General features: G+C 39.4%; 1 protein-coding gene across 1 annotated transcript in view; it reads right to left on the bottom strand.

Annotated features, from left to right (window-relative positions):
* shank3a (SH3 and multiple ankyrin repeat domains 3a) overlaps positions 1-20,826 on the bottom strand; it is a 170,279-nt gene that overhangs the window by 106,670 nt on the left and 42,783 nt on the right. Inside the window, exon 2 of the mRNA XM_079466447.1 lies at positions 16,570-16,943. Within this exon, the coding sequence (XP_079322573.1) occupies positions 16,570-16,878 (309 nt within the window). The 5' untranslated portion in view covers positions 16,879-16,943. The remainder of the gene's footprint in view (positions 1-16,569; positions 16,944-20,826) is intronic.

The following is a 20,826-nucleotide window of genomic DNA, read 5'->3' as shown; positions in this document are numbered from 1 at the left end:
ACAATGATGTGTGATAACATGCTGTGGCTGTTTTTCAGTCGGTTTACTTTTACACAGACAACGCAGAATCCTAAAATACATTACACGCAGTGTGTCAATACACACATCTATGCTGACCTGATGTTTATCATTAAACATCTTTAAGTCATGCTGTTTGCTAACTTAAGGTTAGGCACGACATTGAGCATTTAAGGTGATGTGTGTAATTTTTCGGCGGATCTATTGACAGCAATATAATATACATAACTATGTCTTCAGAGGTGTATAAAGACCTTACATAATGAAGCGTTATGTTTTATTACCATAGAATGAGTTATTTCTATCTCCATAAACAGCGGGTCCCTCGCATGGAATTCGCCATGTTGTTTCTACAGTAGCCCTAAACAGACAAACTGCTCTACAGAGCCTTCAGCAAACAAGTGAAACCGTGACGTCATCTTTGTCCTGTGTCAGCCTCCATAGTACTTAGGAAGGGAGGGGTGGAGTGAGCTGCTGGTTGCAATCCGCAACCTACACTAGACCTTTAAACGTACATTATATATAAAACTTCGGCACACGTTTTTCCACAGCCCTGCGTTATGCACATGGATCACGGCTCAAGTCATGCAGCTAGTTGAAGACATGTTTCACCAGGCCGACACTAGTCAATACCTGTGTGAACTTTTAAAGTGGGACTTGAGCCATATCTAGAGATTACGATAGCATACACACTTGGACGAGACACATTTCATCCAGCTATCACATAGCAACTACACTGAACAGGACGGTAAAACTTTTCAACTGTCAAGACTACAACAATCTATTTTCAGTCACAAACACACACAAATTCAGGCATAGATATGTACTGTAACAGAGATGGCACTATTCGGCCGCTCTAGACGCGTCAAAACAACTGTCACTTAAGAACGGACCACATTTTAGTTGCCGTCATCTTACAGCGAAATAATGCCTTTATCTTATATCGTGTCAGTTTAGGAATTATAATGTTTGGGTCTACACTGCAGCACCTAAAATGTGATATTCATTCTTGCATATCGTTGCTGTCCTTCTGATATCTTAGGAAATTGAAAAGACACTTTAAATAATGAAGTACTGTGTTGTAAAAGTTGACAAGCACTTCCTACTTTTTATATATATTTAGATTTCCAATATGGCAGAAGACTTGCGTATAGTGGCCCATTCAACATTCATCTATGGGCGTATATAAATATACGTATATGTTATAAAAACTGTAATGCATAAAAGCATATATGACACTGTCAACAAGTAACATAAATCAGTTATAAAATAACATTTAACTTCTGAAAGAATAGTCTAAGCAAGCTCATATAAATCTTTGAGAATTTATGAGCCTTTATTTAAAGCCAGGAAATGACCATAATGAATAATTGTCCATCAGCCGAGTAGATTTATGGCATCATTTAAACACTCACATTTAATGAATCTTTTTGTCAAAAACTCATAATGGTAATACCAGCGGCGGCTCTAGAAAATGACATTTACGCTGACTGTTAATGTCACAAAGCACATGGGTGTTGACATATGCTTTTTAATAAGTGCTGCAGAGAAAGTTGTGTCTGGTCACGGGGCTCAGCTGGCCATGTGAGACTGACCAACACAGAGGAAAAGATCTGATTTCTGCATCTGTCTTTCAAGCCTGCTGTGCTGCTACAGGCCATTTGGGAACAGAAAGCAAACAAACAAGAGGGAAAGCCGATCGAGGAGGGGGAAGCGTGACGGACAGAAACAGACGGCGAGATGAAGAGAAAAAAACGGCATATTTTACCAGAGTTCTGCTTCTTTGCTTTACCTGTCTGAGCAAAAACTTCTAAATGCTGTCACTGCTGAGACTGACAAGCTTTAAAAAGCTTTTAATCACAAAATGTCTTACAAACCAATGTCAAAATGACTCCTGAGACATATTGTTTGCTAGTACACGATGCCAAAACATTACAGGTGTATGGATACTGTCAGCTCTCGATACTGGCTTCACAATACGATCACAATGTTTTGAACAAAATAAAAAAATGAAATAACATTAAACAGTAACTGTTTTTAATAAAACATTTTGTCGTACATACAACTTGTTATAATGACAACTTCAAAGTTTAACCGAACCAGTCATTTAATAAACATTTAAAAGGTACTGTCACTGAAAGTCAAAACTGAATTATAACTAAATTAAAAAATACATTTTCGTAACCCCTTAAAATGATGCATGTGCAATACTACAAAGGATCAAAACCGACTCGATGGTGGGTTGTCTTAGCCACGGGTCGACTAATCTTTAGAAAGTATTAAAAAATAAGGCTTGTTTAAAATGGCAATGCTTGTGGTGGAACAAAGTGTCCAAACACATCTATCTGAATGGTTGATTTGCCTGTGAGAACAATTTAAAACACCACCATTGAAACAGGATTAAACAAATTAGGCTAAATTGAACAAAACAGCGACTCTAACTCAAGCTCGATGACACAATTCAGAATCCTTTGCAAGTTTATAGTGCCTAGCTGCCTATTGCTGGCCAAATGCTGTGTGGTGTGTTAACCCAAAGAAATAATTCAACTGTGTGTGGGGGGAACACAACTAAGCGGTACCTGAAGAAAAAAACTGTTAAAAGCCCAGATCAGCTTCTATTATTTATAAGCATGTGCGTGTAGACTGTGCCTTGTGTGTGTTATATCTGTTCAAGCGCCAGTGGTCACTGACCCACACCTGAACTGAATCACACACACTTGAACTTCTCTCGACACTCTCTTACAAGCTCACAGACGACCATAAGAGCATCCTAGCGTCAGGACGGAGAGAGAGGGAGCGAGCTACTCATCAGCATCACCAAACATTGACCACAAAAACATTTCTGCATAAACATTTATCACATATTCCTGGCCTGCAAAACCCGATGGGAAACGCAGGAACTTTTACAGCCATTAACAAATATAATAGTCAAAACTAAAGTATATTACCAACATAAACAAACGTTACTGCGCATGTGCACTTTTAAGACCCCAATTTACACATTCACAAACAATAGAGTGCCAGTGGATTATTTCTGCTAACAATCAAAAGAAACAGAGACGAACCTTTACTTGGCTAAACTTGTCGCTTCAATATTTTGAATTTAGACTGCGATACCAAGCCTAACCACTAGATGTCAATGTATCATACGGGTACTTTTAAATGCGACTGAACCACAGGAACCATTCAGCAAATTTAATATAATTATTAAACAGTAAAATAATAATACAAATGAATATTATATTATTAGCTAACACAAACCGGAAGTTAACTGGGGGTCATTCGAGCCCGTTAGATGAATCGGTCTATAGTCTTAACTACAGTATAGGTACAAGATATTGTTATCATAATGTTATATATATATGTATCGTCATATACTATTGATAGCACAGTGAGGTAAGGTATAGTATCATAAGAAATATGAAAAATGATTGCTGATTGCAATGCATTCTGGGATTCTATTATATTCACAAAGAATACATGTGACGCTGCCTTAGACATTTGAAAAGCAGCATAGTTTTCAGAATAAGGGCCAAAATGGGTTGAGAACGGTGACTGATATGATGGATACGTTTAAAGAAATAGCTGCTTTGTTCTGTCTCAATTGCAGGCGCAATTAAAGTCTGTCTTTTCTTTACTGTCAAGTTCAAAGGCATCTGTCACACAATCTCATTGTTCGTGTCAGTCAAGACCCTCTCTTTTTCTCGCACACACATACACTTGTGTGTGCCTGTCAGGATAGAAATAGCAGAACTAACTCCTCTTATTTAGAATGTCATCTATCCCACAATGGCCGACATAAAAAAATACAGAAAATGAATAGAAGGAATACCTTGATCTTTCCAACATGCTACAAACTCTCGATGGTAGCTTTTCTAACAGGTGTATCTCTAAGAAATGTTGACTTTGTGTCTTCGTTATTCTCATGTTACTAGGATGAATCGACCCATTATTTTTGAAACTTTTATATGTCTGTTTGAATAAAACATCTGCTAAATGCCAATATGACAATAGTGGTGGAATCATCAATTTACAGTAACAAGAGTGTCCCCTTTGTATATGCACGGTATTAAAACAGACAGCGTCACGCTGGATACACACGGAGCGTCAGCGCTTCTCGTTTACTTTGAATGGGTGATGTCTGAATTGTGAAACTGAATTGTGGGTCCGTCAGCGTCGCTTCACTGGCATTGCTTGCGGCAAGAAGTTGAACATTTCTCCTTATACAAATAACCTAGTGCAGGCACTAGCCAATTGCGTTCATGTAAGGTCGGAGAACAATTTAACTGGCTGTGTCACTAGGACGATTGCGTCGGCCACGCTCCGGCCAAACCCTCCGTCAAGCGCTAACACTGTGTGATCGGAGCGTCAAAGTACAGTGGTGCCCATCTGATTCAGATTCTTCAAATGTCTAAATTGGCATAGTTTTGAGAGTGTTGCCTACACTAACCTAGTGTAAAAAACACTTTATAAAAAAATATAATCCAGAGATCTATAAATTCTTCCTTAGTTAAAATCATAATTCAAAGATATTTTATCTTATTACACGGCGTTCTGGAATACTTCTGATTGACTAACCACAACATTCCAAGGTCTGACATTCCCAGATAACAACCGCTCAAGACTCACGTACAGAGACGTACAGAGACGTGCATTATCCCTTACTTAATGCCGACATAATATAAGAACCGTGACAAGTTATACTTAATCTTAAACAAGTATTCAGCTGGTAACCAGATAAAACGTCCGTCTGGGTTCATGCAAGCTATTAAACACAAAGTCATGTCTGGCATTTCAACTTTTCAAACCAACATTGCAATCCTACAAACGGTGAAAGAAATCTAAATTAATTTATGTTGCCGTTGACAGCATGGCATAGATTCAATACACATTCATACGCATCAAGTCACAAATAAGCCCAGGCAGCTCCAGTCACACCACCCATAAAATGACCATGAGTCACATCTGATAACAGTCTTTCTAAACAACACTTCATAAAAGAGCATCATTTTGTTGTAAAATCTCGACGAGTGGGGGTATTGAATATGGATGCAAGCCCCTCGTCTCCAGAGTGGTGTCGATTTAGAAATCCGGCCCTCAGAAACCTGCTGGTGGTCCAGATGCCTCTTGACAAAGATGGCCAGCCACCAGCTACCCCCTTACATATGACAACAGCGGATGTCCATACTTATATATCAAAACTGTTGAGAGCCCTAACCACAGAGGCTTGACCTCCCTATATGCTCTGAGTCACTGTGTGGAGAGCAAAAATTGACGACTCTCCTGCGCCACTATATCAAGGATATTAATATTAACAAGATGCAACACTGCCATTACAATGAATGGGGAGCAATGCAGCGCTCAATATGGCCGCTCTACCCAAGGAAGTCCTGCCATCCAGTGAAACGAGCCAATCGTCTATCAGTATTGACTGGCGATTCTCTGGGGCGGGGCTCTCGTGAGGTGCTTACCTCGGAAAAGGTGATTTTTAGCGCAATTTATGCGTAGCAAACCCAAGTTGTGGTACAGTTCATGTCAGGTTTCATTATTGATCAGAAATATGCGGTTTAATTGCGTTTTTTTATATATGCCTTCCCCCATTCAGGTAGATAGGACTGTGGACTTGCTATTAACTGCCCAGAGGCGTTGCAAACACGGCCGCCGAGTGGCACGACTTCCGTATTAATGAGAGAAGTGCTGTATTCTTCTATTCACCTGCTGGATTACTGCGATACTGACTCACGAAAATACCTTAACATGTGCACGCACATGAAAAGCCCATCCACAGCGTGCAAACTGATGCGAAATCTAACTGAACCCTCTTCACATTATACACACGCCTGGTCTTAATCTTGTTTTATGTATTAATTCGCTCCACCTCTAAAATAACCTTTTATCTGGATGACATCATCAAGGCCTTTTCCTCCTGAAAGAAAAGAGGCTTTCACTTCACAATTCCATTGCAACTGCAAAAGGATACAATAACCTTCTGATCTACATTTAGCTTCAAGCGCAATGAGCAACAAAACATAATTATTTACATGCTAGTTGAAACATATCATTATATCAGGGTACTAACACAAACATGCTGCAATTACTACAATAGCACACGGATACACAGACCAAGCCATAACCCAAACCCCCAGTGTCGCATACAGTACACCCCTCCATCCTCGGTTACAAACACAAACTAACAGTTTAAGATGAGCAAAAGCTGCCCTAACACATCCCCTCAGGACTGCATTGATTTTTTAGAGAGCATTCGCTCAGAATCATCTATATCAAATCAAAATAAAAGTGTGTGCGTGTGTTTTGGAATGTAAATTGCCCAGGGCACTGAAGCTCCCTATGGCACTTAAACAGTAAGAATGATCTGGAAAACACAAACACGACACCTCTAATACAACAGAGAGAGAGAGAGATGGCCACATAAAAACAAGAATATTACAAAGAAAAGAAATAATGAAACGCTTTGTTTAAATGAGAGGCTATGTGTACAGTTGGAAGATTCGGAAAACAAAACCAATCTTTAGGAACAAACAAAATGGCAGACAGCTGCAGTTGTTGTGTGTTTGGTTTTTAAAACTGCAATCCATAACGTTTATTTTGCCATCTCTGCTTAAAACATCAAATCCCATTGGAAATTGGAAGATCGCAAAAAATGAAAGGTTTATGATGTTTACACGTTTTGTCTATCAAGCGTATCTTTACAAATGAATACAACATTTGTTACTTTTGAAAACGAAATACAATCGGCAGAAGAAAAAAGCTAACACGATGCTATAAACAGCCTACACTTAAGGTCGCTCGATCAACATCATCACCACCACCATGCCTCCGACAACTTTTTCAAACTTTATTAAAAACGTGTTCCCTGTAAGTAATTATTCCGTGAAATAATCTGCATCTACGTTTTAAGAGATGTGTGCCCAACTGCCCATGTTGCATTATTTGTGAGCTTTATATGCGCGATGACATCTAACGTCACAAGCGGGTCATAAATGGTGAAAACGTGAAAATACTTAGAGGTTTTGTTTACCACGGTCTTTATTTCAGGATATTTACCAAAAACCCATTCAAAATACTGGTAGACTTTGGAGCGATGGAACCGGAAGTCCTAAAATGCCAACTCGCTTCCAGCATACAAAAATATGTCATCTCTGCGGCTCCCTATTTCACTTTTTGAGACACAAGCAATGACAGTGATGATGCGTTTCATTTTCTTCACCTTAAAGTATTTTAAGGAAGCCAATTCATGACACTTATCCATATTCTGCACAAGAAAATTTAAAACACTTTCAATTTGCTATAGTGTGTTGTGAAGTTCCACCCCAATTGTAATTAAATTATAATTAAAATAAACTATCCATGTACATATGTTTTGACTTTGAGTTGCCTTTCCAGCTTGCCTCACCTCACGGAGCAGAGATGTATGTGAAACGGCACATTTAAAGGTCTGCAGTGCAGATGCTGTGACCTTTATAAACACCTTACCAAGCACAAATTTACATTCATCTCAGACCTTCACTCCAACACTTCGTAATGCTTTATCAGGGCAAACCAAAATCCTTTTTAATATTTATCAATGAGCACTGTTGTTTGAAAACATGTCGTTGACCACCAAAGCCAAAGCTAAATAAACCTATACACACATGTAAAACGTGCAAAAAAATAATAATTTATGATCTACACCTGATGCATATGATTTTCTACAGGATTCGGCCACTTCTAAAATCTTTAGAATCTCTGAGACACATTAACTCTCAAATAAATGTAAAAATGATACGATCCGTGCAACAGGCTAGAGTTTAAAACTATGTGAATGAATAACACTAAATTCATTCAGGAATGAAGAGCTGCAGGGAAAACCTTCAACATATGCAACTAAAGACATTCACAAACACATCAATAAAGTTTACACACACATGTCTGTAGAGGGTTTCAAAGCAGGAACATAGACACATGTACTGTGCCTGGACGCTTTTGTGACCAAAACTGAACTTCTCGTACACATCCACAAAAAAAAAGAGTTCATGTAGATAGTTATGTGTATTTTATAGCCACTAGCCAGACCAGACACAGACCGGACGCTAACTTTGGGCCATGTGCATCTGCGTCCAACGAAATTGTCTTTCAAAGTTTTTACAAGAGAACAGATCATCAGCTAAAGCTTTTCCTTTTTTAATCCCGTTTTTTGCAATAACTATTAACATACTTAACACTAGGGAATTTATTTTGATCCATTTTGGTCATTTTCACTGCTTGACTACAGGTATATAAACCACACATAGATAAATCGTCTAAAATAAATAAACCGATTCAGAAATACATAACTTATAAAAAGTTATTTCTAGCACAATCATTTTGAATTATACATTTTTTAGGGTGGCGTTTTGGGTTGTCTAAAAACCTGCACATGCAAATCTCCATTGTCTTTCACATAGGACTGCAACAGTTGTTATAGCCTGTTCCTCACTTTTAAAAATGTTAATATTTGCCCCACCCACTTAAGGGAAATACTGCTTTCCAAAGACCTCGCTCAAATCCATCTGACATGCCCTGTTTCACAACTTCAGATGGGACAGAAAGGTTGAACGGCGCTTTAGCAAGAAAAAAAAAGGGCAAATGCCAAAAGAACCAGAGATCTCAGCTGATGTCTGTCCTCGTTGTCATGTGCATATTAATCCCACAATCCACTGGGGCCACAGCAAACTTCACCTGCTCAACCAGCAACACACGCAGGACACACCTGAATAACAAGGTGCAGACGTTCGCTTCTAAAATCTCTCATTCATGTGTGTGTGTTGTGTCCAGACGGACCGGGAGACCCTGTGGCAGACACGCTTGTGCAGGTTGGGTTTGAATGAGCTAAAAATACCAGCGGAAGAACGTGAGATGCCTTTGCAAACGAATCCTGCCATTTCCATCTCCGCGGTGATGGATGGCGTGGCCGTGCCGTGCAAACGGCTGTGCCAGAAGAGGGGGCAAGATGCCTTCACAACTGCAGATGGTTGCGGAGAGAGAGAGGTGTAGAAGACAGACGTGCACAGACGTAACAATGATAACAGAGGGAAACGTGAGCTAAACGATCAAACCGAACGTTCAAAAGACTGAGAGATTGAAAGGTAAACCCCAGCTCTAGTGACACGCAAAACAGGTGAACGAGGCAGATTTATGGCCGTGCATTACCGCTGGCAGCATGCTGGGTTTTGTTAAAGAGGCATCCATCACTTGTACTTAAGTATACAGCGGAGAACAGAGAGGATGAGAGTGAAAGAAAGAAAGAGAATGAGATGCTTTTATGATGTTTAGAGAGCTTAAGTCACCGGCTAAGCTCACCTGCTGAGATCCAAACAAAAGACGCTCTCAATAAGTGGCTTTTATTAATCAGCAGGACGGGTGGCGTGGGGCTAATACGCTCACGACACGATGCTAATAACGCTAACCACCGAAGAACAATGACGTGCGTTCTATTGCTTTAGCATTGGGGTTTCTAACCAGGCAATGACAATCTTCAGCAGAAGGCAATTTGTTTGTCTACACTGAAGGATACATGACATGACATTATCATCCCTCTGGATAAACCAACCAGCTCTGATAGATGTAATTTTAAACCTAATTGTAAATGTCTACAATGAAACTGAAAATTCAGCCACGCGGTCAAAACCAGAATACTTTTGGTTTTTAATGTGTTGTTGTTTATACTGTTGTGCCTGGTTTGGACAAAAACTGATACAGAAGAGATTTATCGGTGTTTAATGCTGTGCTTGGTTAGGGCATCGCCTGAAGTGCTGCAGTCAAGTCTCAAGCTGAGATGCTGAGGTCTCGCCTCATACTGTCCACAAGTAATGCACATCATGCTCAAGAAAAAAACGATATTTTGGTGTAAGAAATGTAACTTTCTTTGGCTCTGTAACAAGTTGTATTTTCTGCTGGCGTAGTCAGGGTCGTGTACACAGGCAAAAATAATATTACACAATAATGACATTACCTAAAATCCTTGTTTCATTCAAATCCCAAAGCATAAATTCAAACACCATCGTACATAATGTCCTACTAAGAAATTCAAGATATCACAAATGATTTGCGACTAAATGTTTTAAATTGTTTAAGTTTTAGGTGGATGCAGATAGCAAAAAGACTGGCATGTGGATGTTAGGAGTACCTACACTGTTGATGTGTAAAAGATGATCAAGGATCAAAAAGAATGTTAAACACGTATGTTGGTTATATTGGAGAAAAACATTCAATTGAAAAAAGAGACCATTACAAATGTTCATGTAAACTGCATTTTTAGATATATCGTGGTCATTCCAGTCCAGTGTCTCTTGAATTTCAACTAAATCAAACCTCAGGAGTGACAAAGTCATTCAACAGTGACGTGAAAGACTGACAGCATGATACCTAAAAACTGAGATGAAATTTTCGGGGTTTCCTAAAAAATGTAGAAATATTACAGTTGTTTTGCTTAAAGGTGAATATTATCTTGTTTTCTTTGCATTATTTTGAAAAATACAGAGCGTTTCTGTTAGTTTGACCTGATTCTCCAGATTCTCCAGATTCTCCGGCAAAACATTTATTTGAAATGTGGGAGAAATATTGTTAGTATTTCACAGAAATGAAATAAAAATGATAATATTACCTAAAAAAATACCAACAAATTGTAAATTCAGAAAAACTGAAATTGTCTATTAAGTTTTTATGCATTTCTTTTTTCTATTTAATTCCTATTATTCACTTTACAAACTGTAATTGCTTCGTATTGGATAGCATGCACATCCTATATATCGCATTTTTCATCAATATCGTGAAGCACATTAATAAAGTGAACTTCTTTGCAAATGGTCCCCTCCCACACGCACGTACATAAATGACCATTAGACCTCAGTGTGTAGAGGAAGGCCAGGTGGGCTGTAAGGTGCAGCCCAGTCCATACTGTGCCACACAAGCCATCTGTCTGGGACCAACCGCCCGGTTCTCAAAGCGTTAAGAACATGTCAAATCTTCAATCAAGCAATAACAAACAAAGCTTATGGCTTTAAACACAACTGCAAACAATTAAATAGATTCCTATGTGTAGGACAATCGTGAATCTTTCTCAATGTACACATAAAAGTCAGACCTATAGAGAGTGATGAAAGGTCAGCATGAAGTCTCTCCAAACTTCCACATTACAGTATATGTGGAAAGATGTGTTGGAGGGGTTAAAGCTCAAGGCTGAAAACCAGGAAGTTTGATACCTGCAAGGAATGAGCCACGAGCCATCAATATAGTGCCCTTCAGCAAAACATTTAACTCCGGGTTTCTCCAGGGAAGTGTCTTTGTAATGAATGTGCTGCAAGAGCCTTAGGATAAATGCGTCTGCTAAATGACTACACTTACTTAATGCTCCCCGAGCTGAAACCATGAATCCAGCAGATCTTTCAATACATGAAAAACACATCCGGATGCTTCCATAAAACACTCTTCACGCTGCATAGCAAGAGGTAAAAGGAGATCTATGATTGGTTCCTCGCTCTCAGGTGGGAGCCTTCATCTTCTTGAAGATGCTTTCAAAGCATACAGACAGAAGATAAAGTACGTATAACTTTGAAGGCAAGCTGCATATATTCAAGCTAAACTCCACGAAGGACAAATCTGCATGTATATACTGTATTCAACATATTAGATCTCATCGTGACAGACATCTATGTGGGTTGGATTTTAAAATGGCTATAATTTACTCAATTTTATGTAATTTCAAGGCTGTTTCACGTTCTTGAGAAATTGCAAAAATGCCCAGAGTGCTTTTATTCTTCCTGACTCCAGCGACGGACGCTGTCGAGCTCCAATAAAGACCAAACAAACACCATAAATGATTTTCCACTATATTCCAGGCTTTCTGTATTACTATAGGATGAGTCAAATTTGACTCCGAAAATACATTCAGTTGAAAGAAGGCACTAAAAGATGCTTCGTGCCAAGTTTTGAAGCAATGGCACCTGACATCACGGACGTCAGACTGGCTGCATATCGATCTGCAATGTACAATGAATTTGAGCATGAATGAATTTTAAGAGCTCTGGCTGTTTTTGTTCTTCAGAAAAATCATTCAGCTCGAATGTAATTCCTTCATAAAATGCAAACATACTGTATGGCTTTGAATATTTCAGTGCACATGTTATATGGACTGTTTTTATGGTGCTTTTTTTGCCATTTTGGGAGCTTGACAGTCCCAATGCCCTTTATGCAAAACTGTACATATAATATTTCTTCTTTGCAGTCCAATTTGGAGCTTCATGAGAGGGTGAACATTTTCTTTTTGGGCTGAACTGTTCATATAAAAATCTAAAGATCGCACAAGATTTCTTCGTAGAAAAGTATTTGACTACCGCGCAACTGATATTACCCATTTAACAAGTTTCCCCATTCATCCATTTATTAAAGGACCCACACACAGCAAGCAAACGCTTCTTCTGTAAACAGGTGTCCCCGTGCGATTACGGTCAGGGAAAAATGCTTTTGTCACAGTTGAAGATCTTTACCTGAAACCCTCCAGAGACATGTGCTTTCCTTTCTGCATATCACACATCCTTCTCCGCCCTTCTCTTTCCTTTTCATGCCCTGTTTTATTTGTTTTCTGCTTCCTCTCTCTCTTTAATATTCTCCAATCTTTTGGAAGTCACACTGCAGTGAACACGGGTAACAAAACTGTAAGCAGATGTGACATTAATGCAATGTGAGAGATTCACTAGAAAACAAAAGCCCAAACCTGAGAGGAGTGGATCGGTGAAGCAGTCGAACCGGTACGACACACCTGTACGGCACAGATTCAGGTCTAATGCCTGAGGACGCTATTCTGAATCCTCCACATCACTGTGTGATACACTTCAGAAAGGACCTCACTGATTTTTCTCGCTGTCAGATACATCACAGCCTGTAATAAAAGAGCTGCGCTGCTTTTTAGAAATTATGCAAATGTTTTTAAAAGAAAATGAACAGAAAGGTTGGCTGAACACCTTCACACAATTTCCATTCCTTAATAAATTCGGCTTCTGTTCTTAACAAGCTAGCAGACATTTAATACGTTTTTAGTATATTTTGACAGTACATATTTAACAGATTCAGTCTCCCCGGAGGTAATGTGATCCTTAAATATATAATTAAGAAATACATTTGATAATATATGGAGTATCGAATACTTGATCATCTTTCACATCTTTAGATTTGACAGATCAACAACTTATATTACACTCCACATTGAGAGCGAGATCACCAAACATCATTAAACACATAAAATCACATCCATACTGGATAAGATAGCCTCCATACTGTACAATAGAAAACTGAAAGAAAGATTCATAACACCTGTCTACATGAGATCCAGCATTTCAAAGAAGGTTCCCCGGGAGCAGTTTGGCCACCTTTATTGTTAAAAGTTTGGGACATTCAAGAACATTTTAGAATAGTTCTCCAGATAAATCAGCTATGTGGACAATACAGACCTCTGGTCACAGCTGTTTACAAGATACTATGTATGCCAACATGCCTTGCGTTCGCCAAAAGACACTCACAGAACTTAAAGAGAGAAACACATCACTCTTTGGCTTCAATGTCGAATGACATTTCTGTTAAAAAGTCAACACTTGGCTAATGCAACACGATGGTGTCATGATGAGGCAGGAAGCTTCTTTACGGTCTAGGTCTCAGAGATCAGATCATTTAAAGAGCTAATTACTTAGAATGAAACACAGAAAGGTCTGCATGGGTAAAAAACCTCACCAGAGAACATGCAGGCTCAGACTGGGGCAATGAGCCATATTTCAGCATGACAAGAACTGGAGAACCGGTTTTTGAGAGTCTCTAATTGGCACAGCCAAAGCCAAGCGTTAAACCCACAGAAAATGTGTGGAGAGACCTGAAGATTACAGTTCACAGACATCTGCATGAAAAAACTGACCAAATCCAGTTTAGCAAAGCTGGTAGAAGCGCAGCCAACGCAAAAACCAATCGCACAGCTGTCACTGACAAACGCAAGTCCACAAAATGCTGAATAAAGACAATGATCGTACACGTCTATGGAGAATTTCATTTCACATTTCATATATTCATTTCACACGATTTAAAAAATCCTTGCTAATGACTAGATTTCCAAAAGAGTTAATGTCGTACAGACGTAAGTGTCGATGACATTAGATGGAGAGCAAATGGAAACTTTACCAGAGCAAGAGTATTATTGTTCAGATGTTACTCTTTCATAGCTCAGAAGATTTGGAGTTCTTATTTGTGTTTCATTTATGTGTCAACGTCGTTTCAGATGTTTCTCAACAAAAAGAGTAGAAGACGAATACAAATAATCTTGGTTAAAATAATGAAGGTACAATTATCATGTTCTGGGTAAATTTGATGAGAAATTTTGAGTTCATATTGAGATCTTGCAGACGGATCTCAGTTTGTGACATTTGTGAGATTTCTGAGACACTGGAGACTTAAGCAAAAGCTTCCATTTGCGCTTCATTTAATCTCATTGATGAACTATCTCATCTATGATTTTCCTTTTTGGGGGATTTGCATAAATTCAAAATAGCATTTTGCTCCAGAGGAAAAGTGTTTCAAAAAGGGTTCAGATTTGCCAAGATAGCAAGATCTTCAACTCACTGTCAGAGATTTCGATATGAACACTCATCCACAAATTCAAAAGATCTGATTTATTCTGTCTGCATTTATTTATTAGCTTTACACTCTTAATGGTAATCGTTTGTTTTGATTATGCATTGTAAGGAAGCTCAGGAGAAACATCTTATATACAGTTGATATCTAAAGGAAGCATAACCAAATCTATGATATAAAATTTTCTTTTGAGAACATGTCATCTTAAAAAAACGGTCCACATCATAGAAACCCTCCACATGTCAAAGCTGGATGCTTTCACTCCGAACCGCCTGTGGCCCTAAAAGCCAGCCCAAAAGCACTCTCTAAAATCTGCCAGACATTTATAATTTCTCAGACTTTCTCACACTCTGAACTCAGACGCGGGTGCACTTGAATAATGGTTGCGATATGATATTGATCAATGTGGATTATAAAGCTCTCACTGATGGTATCAGGATTTAGCGGGTGTGAGTTAGCATTTGAAAGGCGAGCGGTGACGTGCTGATGAAAATGTGGCATTTATCGCATTGTTTCTGATCCATTCAACCTCATTATTAACACAGGCGCTTGGGCCCGGCTAAATTCGAACCTCATAACACCTGGACCTTACGCTTTTAATGAGGCTCACATACATACACAAGCTTCCATGCGACCAAAACCGCATACAAATGAGCGTGTGGACACTCAGGCAGGCTCACGCAGCGCTAAGAGGCAAAGATGAAAGGTGTGATGCTGGAGATTGAAGGAGAAGGAAATTCCTGACAGGCGAGATGTGCCATTGATCTGTAGCTCACTCATTCCACTGCAGTTGCTCTCATACACTCTAATGCACCATATATGCACTACATAGGCAAAACATCATTGTATGTGCTTAAATGGTCAATTATTAATCTGTTATACTTGCTTTCAATGTAGGATCAATGAAACGTTCAAAGGCTCTTATAGAAAAGCAGACTGGAAGCTGTCCAAGCATATGAGCACACTTAACCCAACACAAATAAATCCATCCACGCTAATGAATATAACTTGAATCCATACCCTTAAAGCTTCAGCATTTTATTACTTCAGAATCCAAAATGTTCCCCTCAAAGAGCTTTTTACACAAACAGCGATACAAAGCTCTGCACACTTGACAAAACTTCCGTTTGAAGGCTAGAAATGCATTAGGTTTGGAGACGTGCAGAGAGTCGCATCGGTTTGAAACCAAGCAGGGATATAAAAATGGGGTTTCAGAAAGCACCCTAAAATTCCCATTGGTCAACAGAAGCTTCCGTCAGCAAGGCGTCTTGACTGCATTTGCAAAAATGTGAACGCTGCTCAACTTGCATCACCTCGCAGCGGCCGCCTCAAAATCAACCAATCTCATTGAAAATAAATGGAGCAAATCATTTAACCGAACATAAAAAGCAGATTAAAGTTCAAGCTTATCTTTAAACCACGAAGCCGACAAAGCTGTTCCGTCCAACAGACATTTAAATTAAAGATGCCACTGCAACAGTAACACCTGTATCTCTCCAACAGGAACAGGTGAATAACTGCACTTCAACCCTCTCTCTCTCTCTCTCTCTCTCTCTCTCTCTCATACATCCATCAGCACCATATGTCGCTTGTAAGGCCCTTGGGACTCGATACAATACACAGCAAACCAACTGTCCACACTGACAGCTCCGTGACAACAAGAAGAGCTTGTGAATTACAGTAAAGCTTCAATGACAGACCCGTGTCAATGCATCCAGTTCTCTTCAGTTTTCAAAGTCAGCTACAGCCGCTCTAATGAAGAGAGGTTTAATTCAACAACTGACCAGCGGAGAGAGATAAAAAAGAACAATCGTGCATATTGGTACACGCTGGAAATAAAGAGCGACTGAGAGAGAGGGAAAAAGAGAGTTTGGAGCAGTAGCCAGTAGTATAGTAACTCACCGTTTGCTGCAGGTCGGGGATGCCTATGCGGACGACCAGACTGTTGCCCTGGGGTTCCTCCATGGGGCCGGCCGGCGCTCGGCAAACGTCGGCGTGCGGAGATCGGGAGCTGTCCTCCAGGCTGGTGCTGAAGCGGTGACGGGGAAGAGGCTGCGCAGGTCGAGAGTAGATGAGGAGAGGGAGAGGCAGCGAGAGAGGCGGAGAGAGAGGGTGGGCAGAGGGGGGCTCAGATGGGAGTTTGGGCTGCTGCTGTGGACGATCTCTGGGCTGGGAAGGCTCATGTTTGCCCAAGCCCGCACTCACAGGCATGCTCTGTGTGTGTGGAGCGCCGACTGCATAGTGTCTCCCTCACTCACACGCGTATACACACGGAGCTGATCGGATACGCACACACGCACGCACAAGTGTGCAGGGGGGGATAGGGGAGGGGAGATGCAAGAGGGGATTGGAAAGAGAGAGAGAGAGAGAGAGAGAGAGAGAGAGAGAGAGAGAGAGAGAGAGAGAGGGGGGGGTTAGATGTTTGTTGTGATAAAGCACTAAACCTTTGGGCAATAATACTGGTGTAACACATTTTTTAATACACAATCTAACAAATTACAAGCAGTCAAATAAGGCAAATGAATCATATCAGATGAAAAACGAAATATTTTTTTTCTGCACTCAGTTTAAAAAAAATAAACCTCGTAGGTTAATAAAACCCTGAAATCTAATTGACAGATGTGATTTGTTGTGGCAGGGCATTGATTTCAAATATCTTAACAATAGGATTTCATCACACAGTTAGTTCTGGTGCTCTAATCTGATTGGCCGAGCTGTGATCTGAAAGTGATGATACTGTAATACATCAACACTTTGAGGGCAGGGAAACCTGTGAACTATAATACCAGTTGAACACGACATTGGAAATACATTACATTTGCGCATTTGGCGTATTTTCCAAAGCAGCGTACAGTACATAAAGTATATACAGTATTGTTATTTTCTCAGTATGTATGTTCACTGGGATCGAACCCACGACCTGTGTGTTACTAGCGCAGGAACACATCCAACAAGACCAACTACCATGTCATTAAATCATTTAAAAATATTCATATCACATCCCAAAAAATGTGAAAAGATCTGGTCAACTTTATAATGACATATGAAAGAATGAAAGTGAAAAAGGAGAGAAAGAGAGGGAGACAGAGAGGCTGTTGATTTAAGGCACATATTTCTCACAAAGTCTACAGAAAGGCATATCTCTTGCTGTTAGTGTGTCGTTCATTTTACAGGATTTATAACTATTTTATGAACTATTGAAAGGATTCTTGCAAAACCCCTTACATCTGCAGTCCCTCTTACCAATGATGAATTCATACAAATTAGCCACCAATTTTTGAAGTGAGATTGTGTTGACAATTGTGAATCTGTGCGTAAACGTCAACATTTCCTCATCTATAATCTAACCCCACACTCTCTCAAATCTACATTTGCATTTTGATAAAAAATGTAACATGCACAACTATAAAACATCAAGCCAGATACGTGATATACAGAATACCCACACATTCAACACCAGAGACAAACACATTTCTGTCTTTAATGACTCTTTAAGCACAGAGTTAAAAGCTCAGAGGGATAGTTTACCCCAAAACGAAAATTCTTTCATCATTTATTCACCCTAATGTAATTCCAAACCTGTATGACTTTCTTTCTTATGTTGAACACAAAAGAAGATATTGTTTAAGAACGTTGGCAACTAAATAACATTAGCCTCATTGTCTTCTATTGTATGGACACAAAACTTCTCTTTTCATGTGTATTCTACCTTTTTGGGTAAACCGTCCCTTCAAATGTTCACCACAGGTATCACATCCCGCCCATCATTCTCATGTCACAATGTCGGAGAGCATACGCTACTAGCGGGATCTGCTCACACGCTCTCAGTTTTATGCCCAAGGGAAAATCTGATTGACCACATGTCATTGTTCCGCTATATAACCCATCTCAGACGAGTCCCAGAGACGTGTTATTACGGGATCACGCTTTCATCCCTGCCAACAAAGCTTTTATTTTCTGTTGCTCTCTTTGTTTCAGGTCTCTCTCCTTTTATTAACCGAAAACTTCCTTCAATTTGTCTCCCTCGGCAACATAATGGTGTGTCTAAATCTTCTCTTGCGTTAACACTCTTGGGCATACTTGCATTGTTTTCTACACTGTCACTTTTCTCAGCACGCACAGCTTTGTCATCTCACGATGTCTCTTACTGCGGGAGGTTAAATTAGCAGAACAACGGGAAGTACATGTAAAAACAAACGAAAGTTTTGAAGGGTGAAGATAAAGATGATGTTTACTGTTCATGTCACCTACAAAGAAGGTGGAGATTTCCTATAGATTTCACGATGAGTGAAAAGGTTTATGATCACTGCTTTCGCCTTTGGTGAACTTTAAAGCCACAAAGAGCTCTTGTGTCCTTTTAAAAGCTCATAGAAAAATCAGAAGCGACGTAAAATGAAAACTATTTTTTTTTACAGTTTAAAACCACAGCAGGATTCACAAAACATCTGCCCTAAAGCTCACCCTGGGATACACTTAAGGTCCTCGTGAAAGTTGCTGCAAGTTGGCCCAGAAACACACAAATACCCCAAAGGACCACTTCCTTAAAAAGGGAACACAAATAAAAGCGTGCTCTTCTGATATCAAGAGTGAGACTCAATAAAGTTCGTTTGAGGTGAAATGAGTTTGTGATCAGTCTGGCTTGTGCAAGCAGATGAAATCGTCTCACACATTGAAGCAGTCTGCGAGTACGCGCGCCGCTTCCAGATGGAGAATAAGACACATCGGAGTCTCCACAGCGGATGTTCACTGCCATCTGTACAGAACCCACACACAAACCTGACATACTTATCTGAGCGTTCAACGAATATTATCAACATTTCTATGTACAATTGAACATAATTCTTTTTCATAATTTCAAACATATCACCGATAAACCTTTGTATTTAAAAATCTTAACCTTGCCTCCATAGGTTTATGCAATTGACACGTATGATACATCAATTTGTGCAGCTTGTTTAAAGTGATGATTATCTAAAAGATGCCAAACAGGTTCCAAATGATCTTAAGGTGGGAATCAGCGGCCAAAGAGGCAGTAGTAAAACTTTATTGTTAACATACATTATGACGTTCTTTCTTCGGTGGAAGACAAAGGGAGATGTTGGAAGTGAATGGTTCCACTGAAGACAGAAATTCTTACAGTAGCTGCGTTACCTTTACCCTTCAAAATTATTGAAAATACGCTCGGTGGAAACATGTCCATTTCGTAAAAACTCCAGAAAAAAAACATTTACGAGTCACCTGGCATACAAAAGCGACCTTAAACAGAATATAAGGATATCACATCAAGTACTATCTTAAATGCAGAAGATAATATCGCTCAAATAAATCTGTAATGGAAACCTGGCTAATTACAACCAAAAGATTTTTTTATTTACAGGAAATTAATGTTGTTCAAAACCTGTATATAACTTGGTGAAACCCAAAAGATATTTAGAAAATTGTCTCAGTGGTTTTGTGCTCATACAATTGAAGAAAATGGGACCAATGTTGTTTGGTTATCAACGTTCCGCGTTCTGTGTTCTGCAGAAGAAAAGTCACACATGTTTGCAATGACGTGAGAGTGAGCAAATCGTAAAATATATTTGTCTTTTAAGATTAACAATCCCTTTAAAAAGGTTTCTTGCAACACCCCTCACATTCGCAGTCCCTCTTACCAACCACAGAACAACATGAACCAAAAAACCATTGTATTCAAACACTAAATTAAAAAAATGAGATGATCTGCAAAAGTAATATTTTTATTTGTCATCAATGGCTCTGAGTCCTTTTCTAGTAAGCACATCTGTTACAGAGTCCAATATACACCGAAAACTAAACTGCAGACACAGATTTATTCCCAGAGATTTAAAACACTCCTTTCGTTTGAAAACTCACCAAGGGACGAGCAGAAATGAAGGTGACGGGTAACTGAGAGATAGAGAGACTTCTAATGGAAAACAAGTCTTGTGCGACGTCTGAAAACATATTTCATCTCCATTACATCATACTCTGCCAAAGACAGACACTATCTATACACTAGAGCTGGTCATCACAGCGTTTGCAAGCACTCAATGAGAATAGAGATGTGTGTGTCTGGGCATGTATGGATGTGTTTACAACAAGTATGTTTTTGTGATATATTTCTCCAAAATGTGTGGGTTTAGTCTGTATGTGAACATG

Source organism: Barbatula barbatula (assembly GCF_947034865.1).
Source record: "Barbatula barbatula genome assembly, chromosome: 10".
Taxonomy (NCBI): Eukaryota; Metazoa; Chordata; class Actinopteri; order Cypriniformes; family Nemacheilidae; genus Barbatula; species Barbatula barbatula.
Note: the sequence above shows the minus strand (reverse complement) of the source record. Positions and strands in the feature narration are given on the sequence as shown.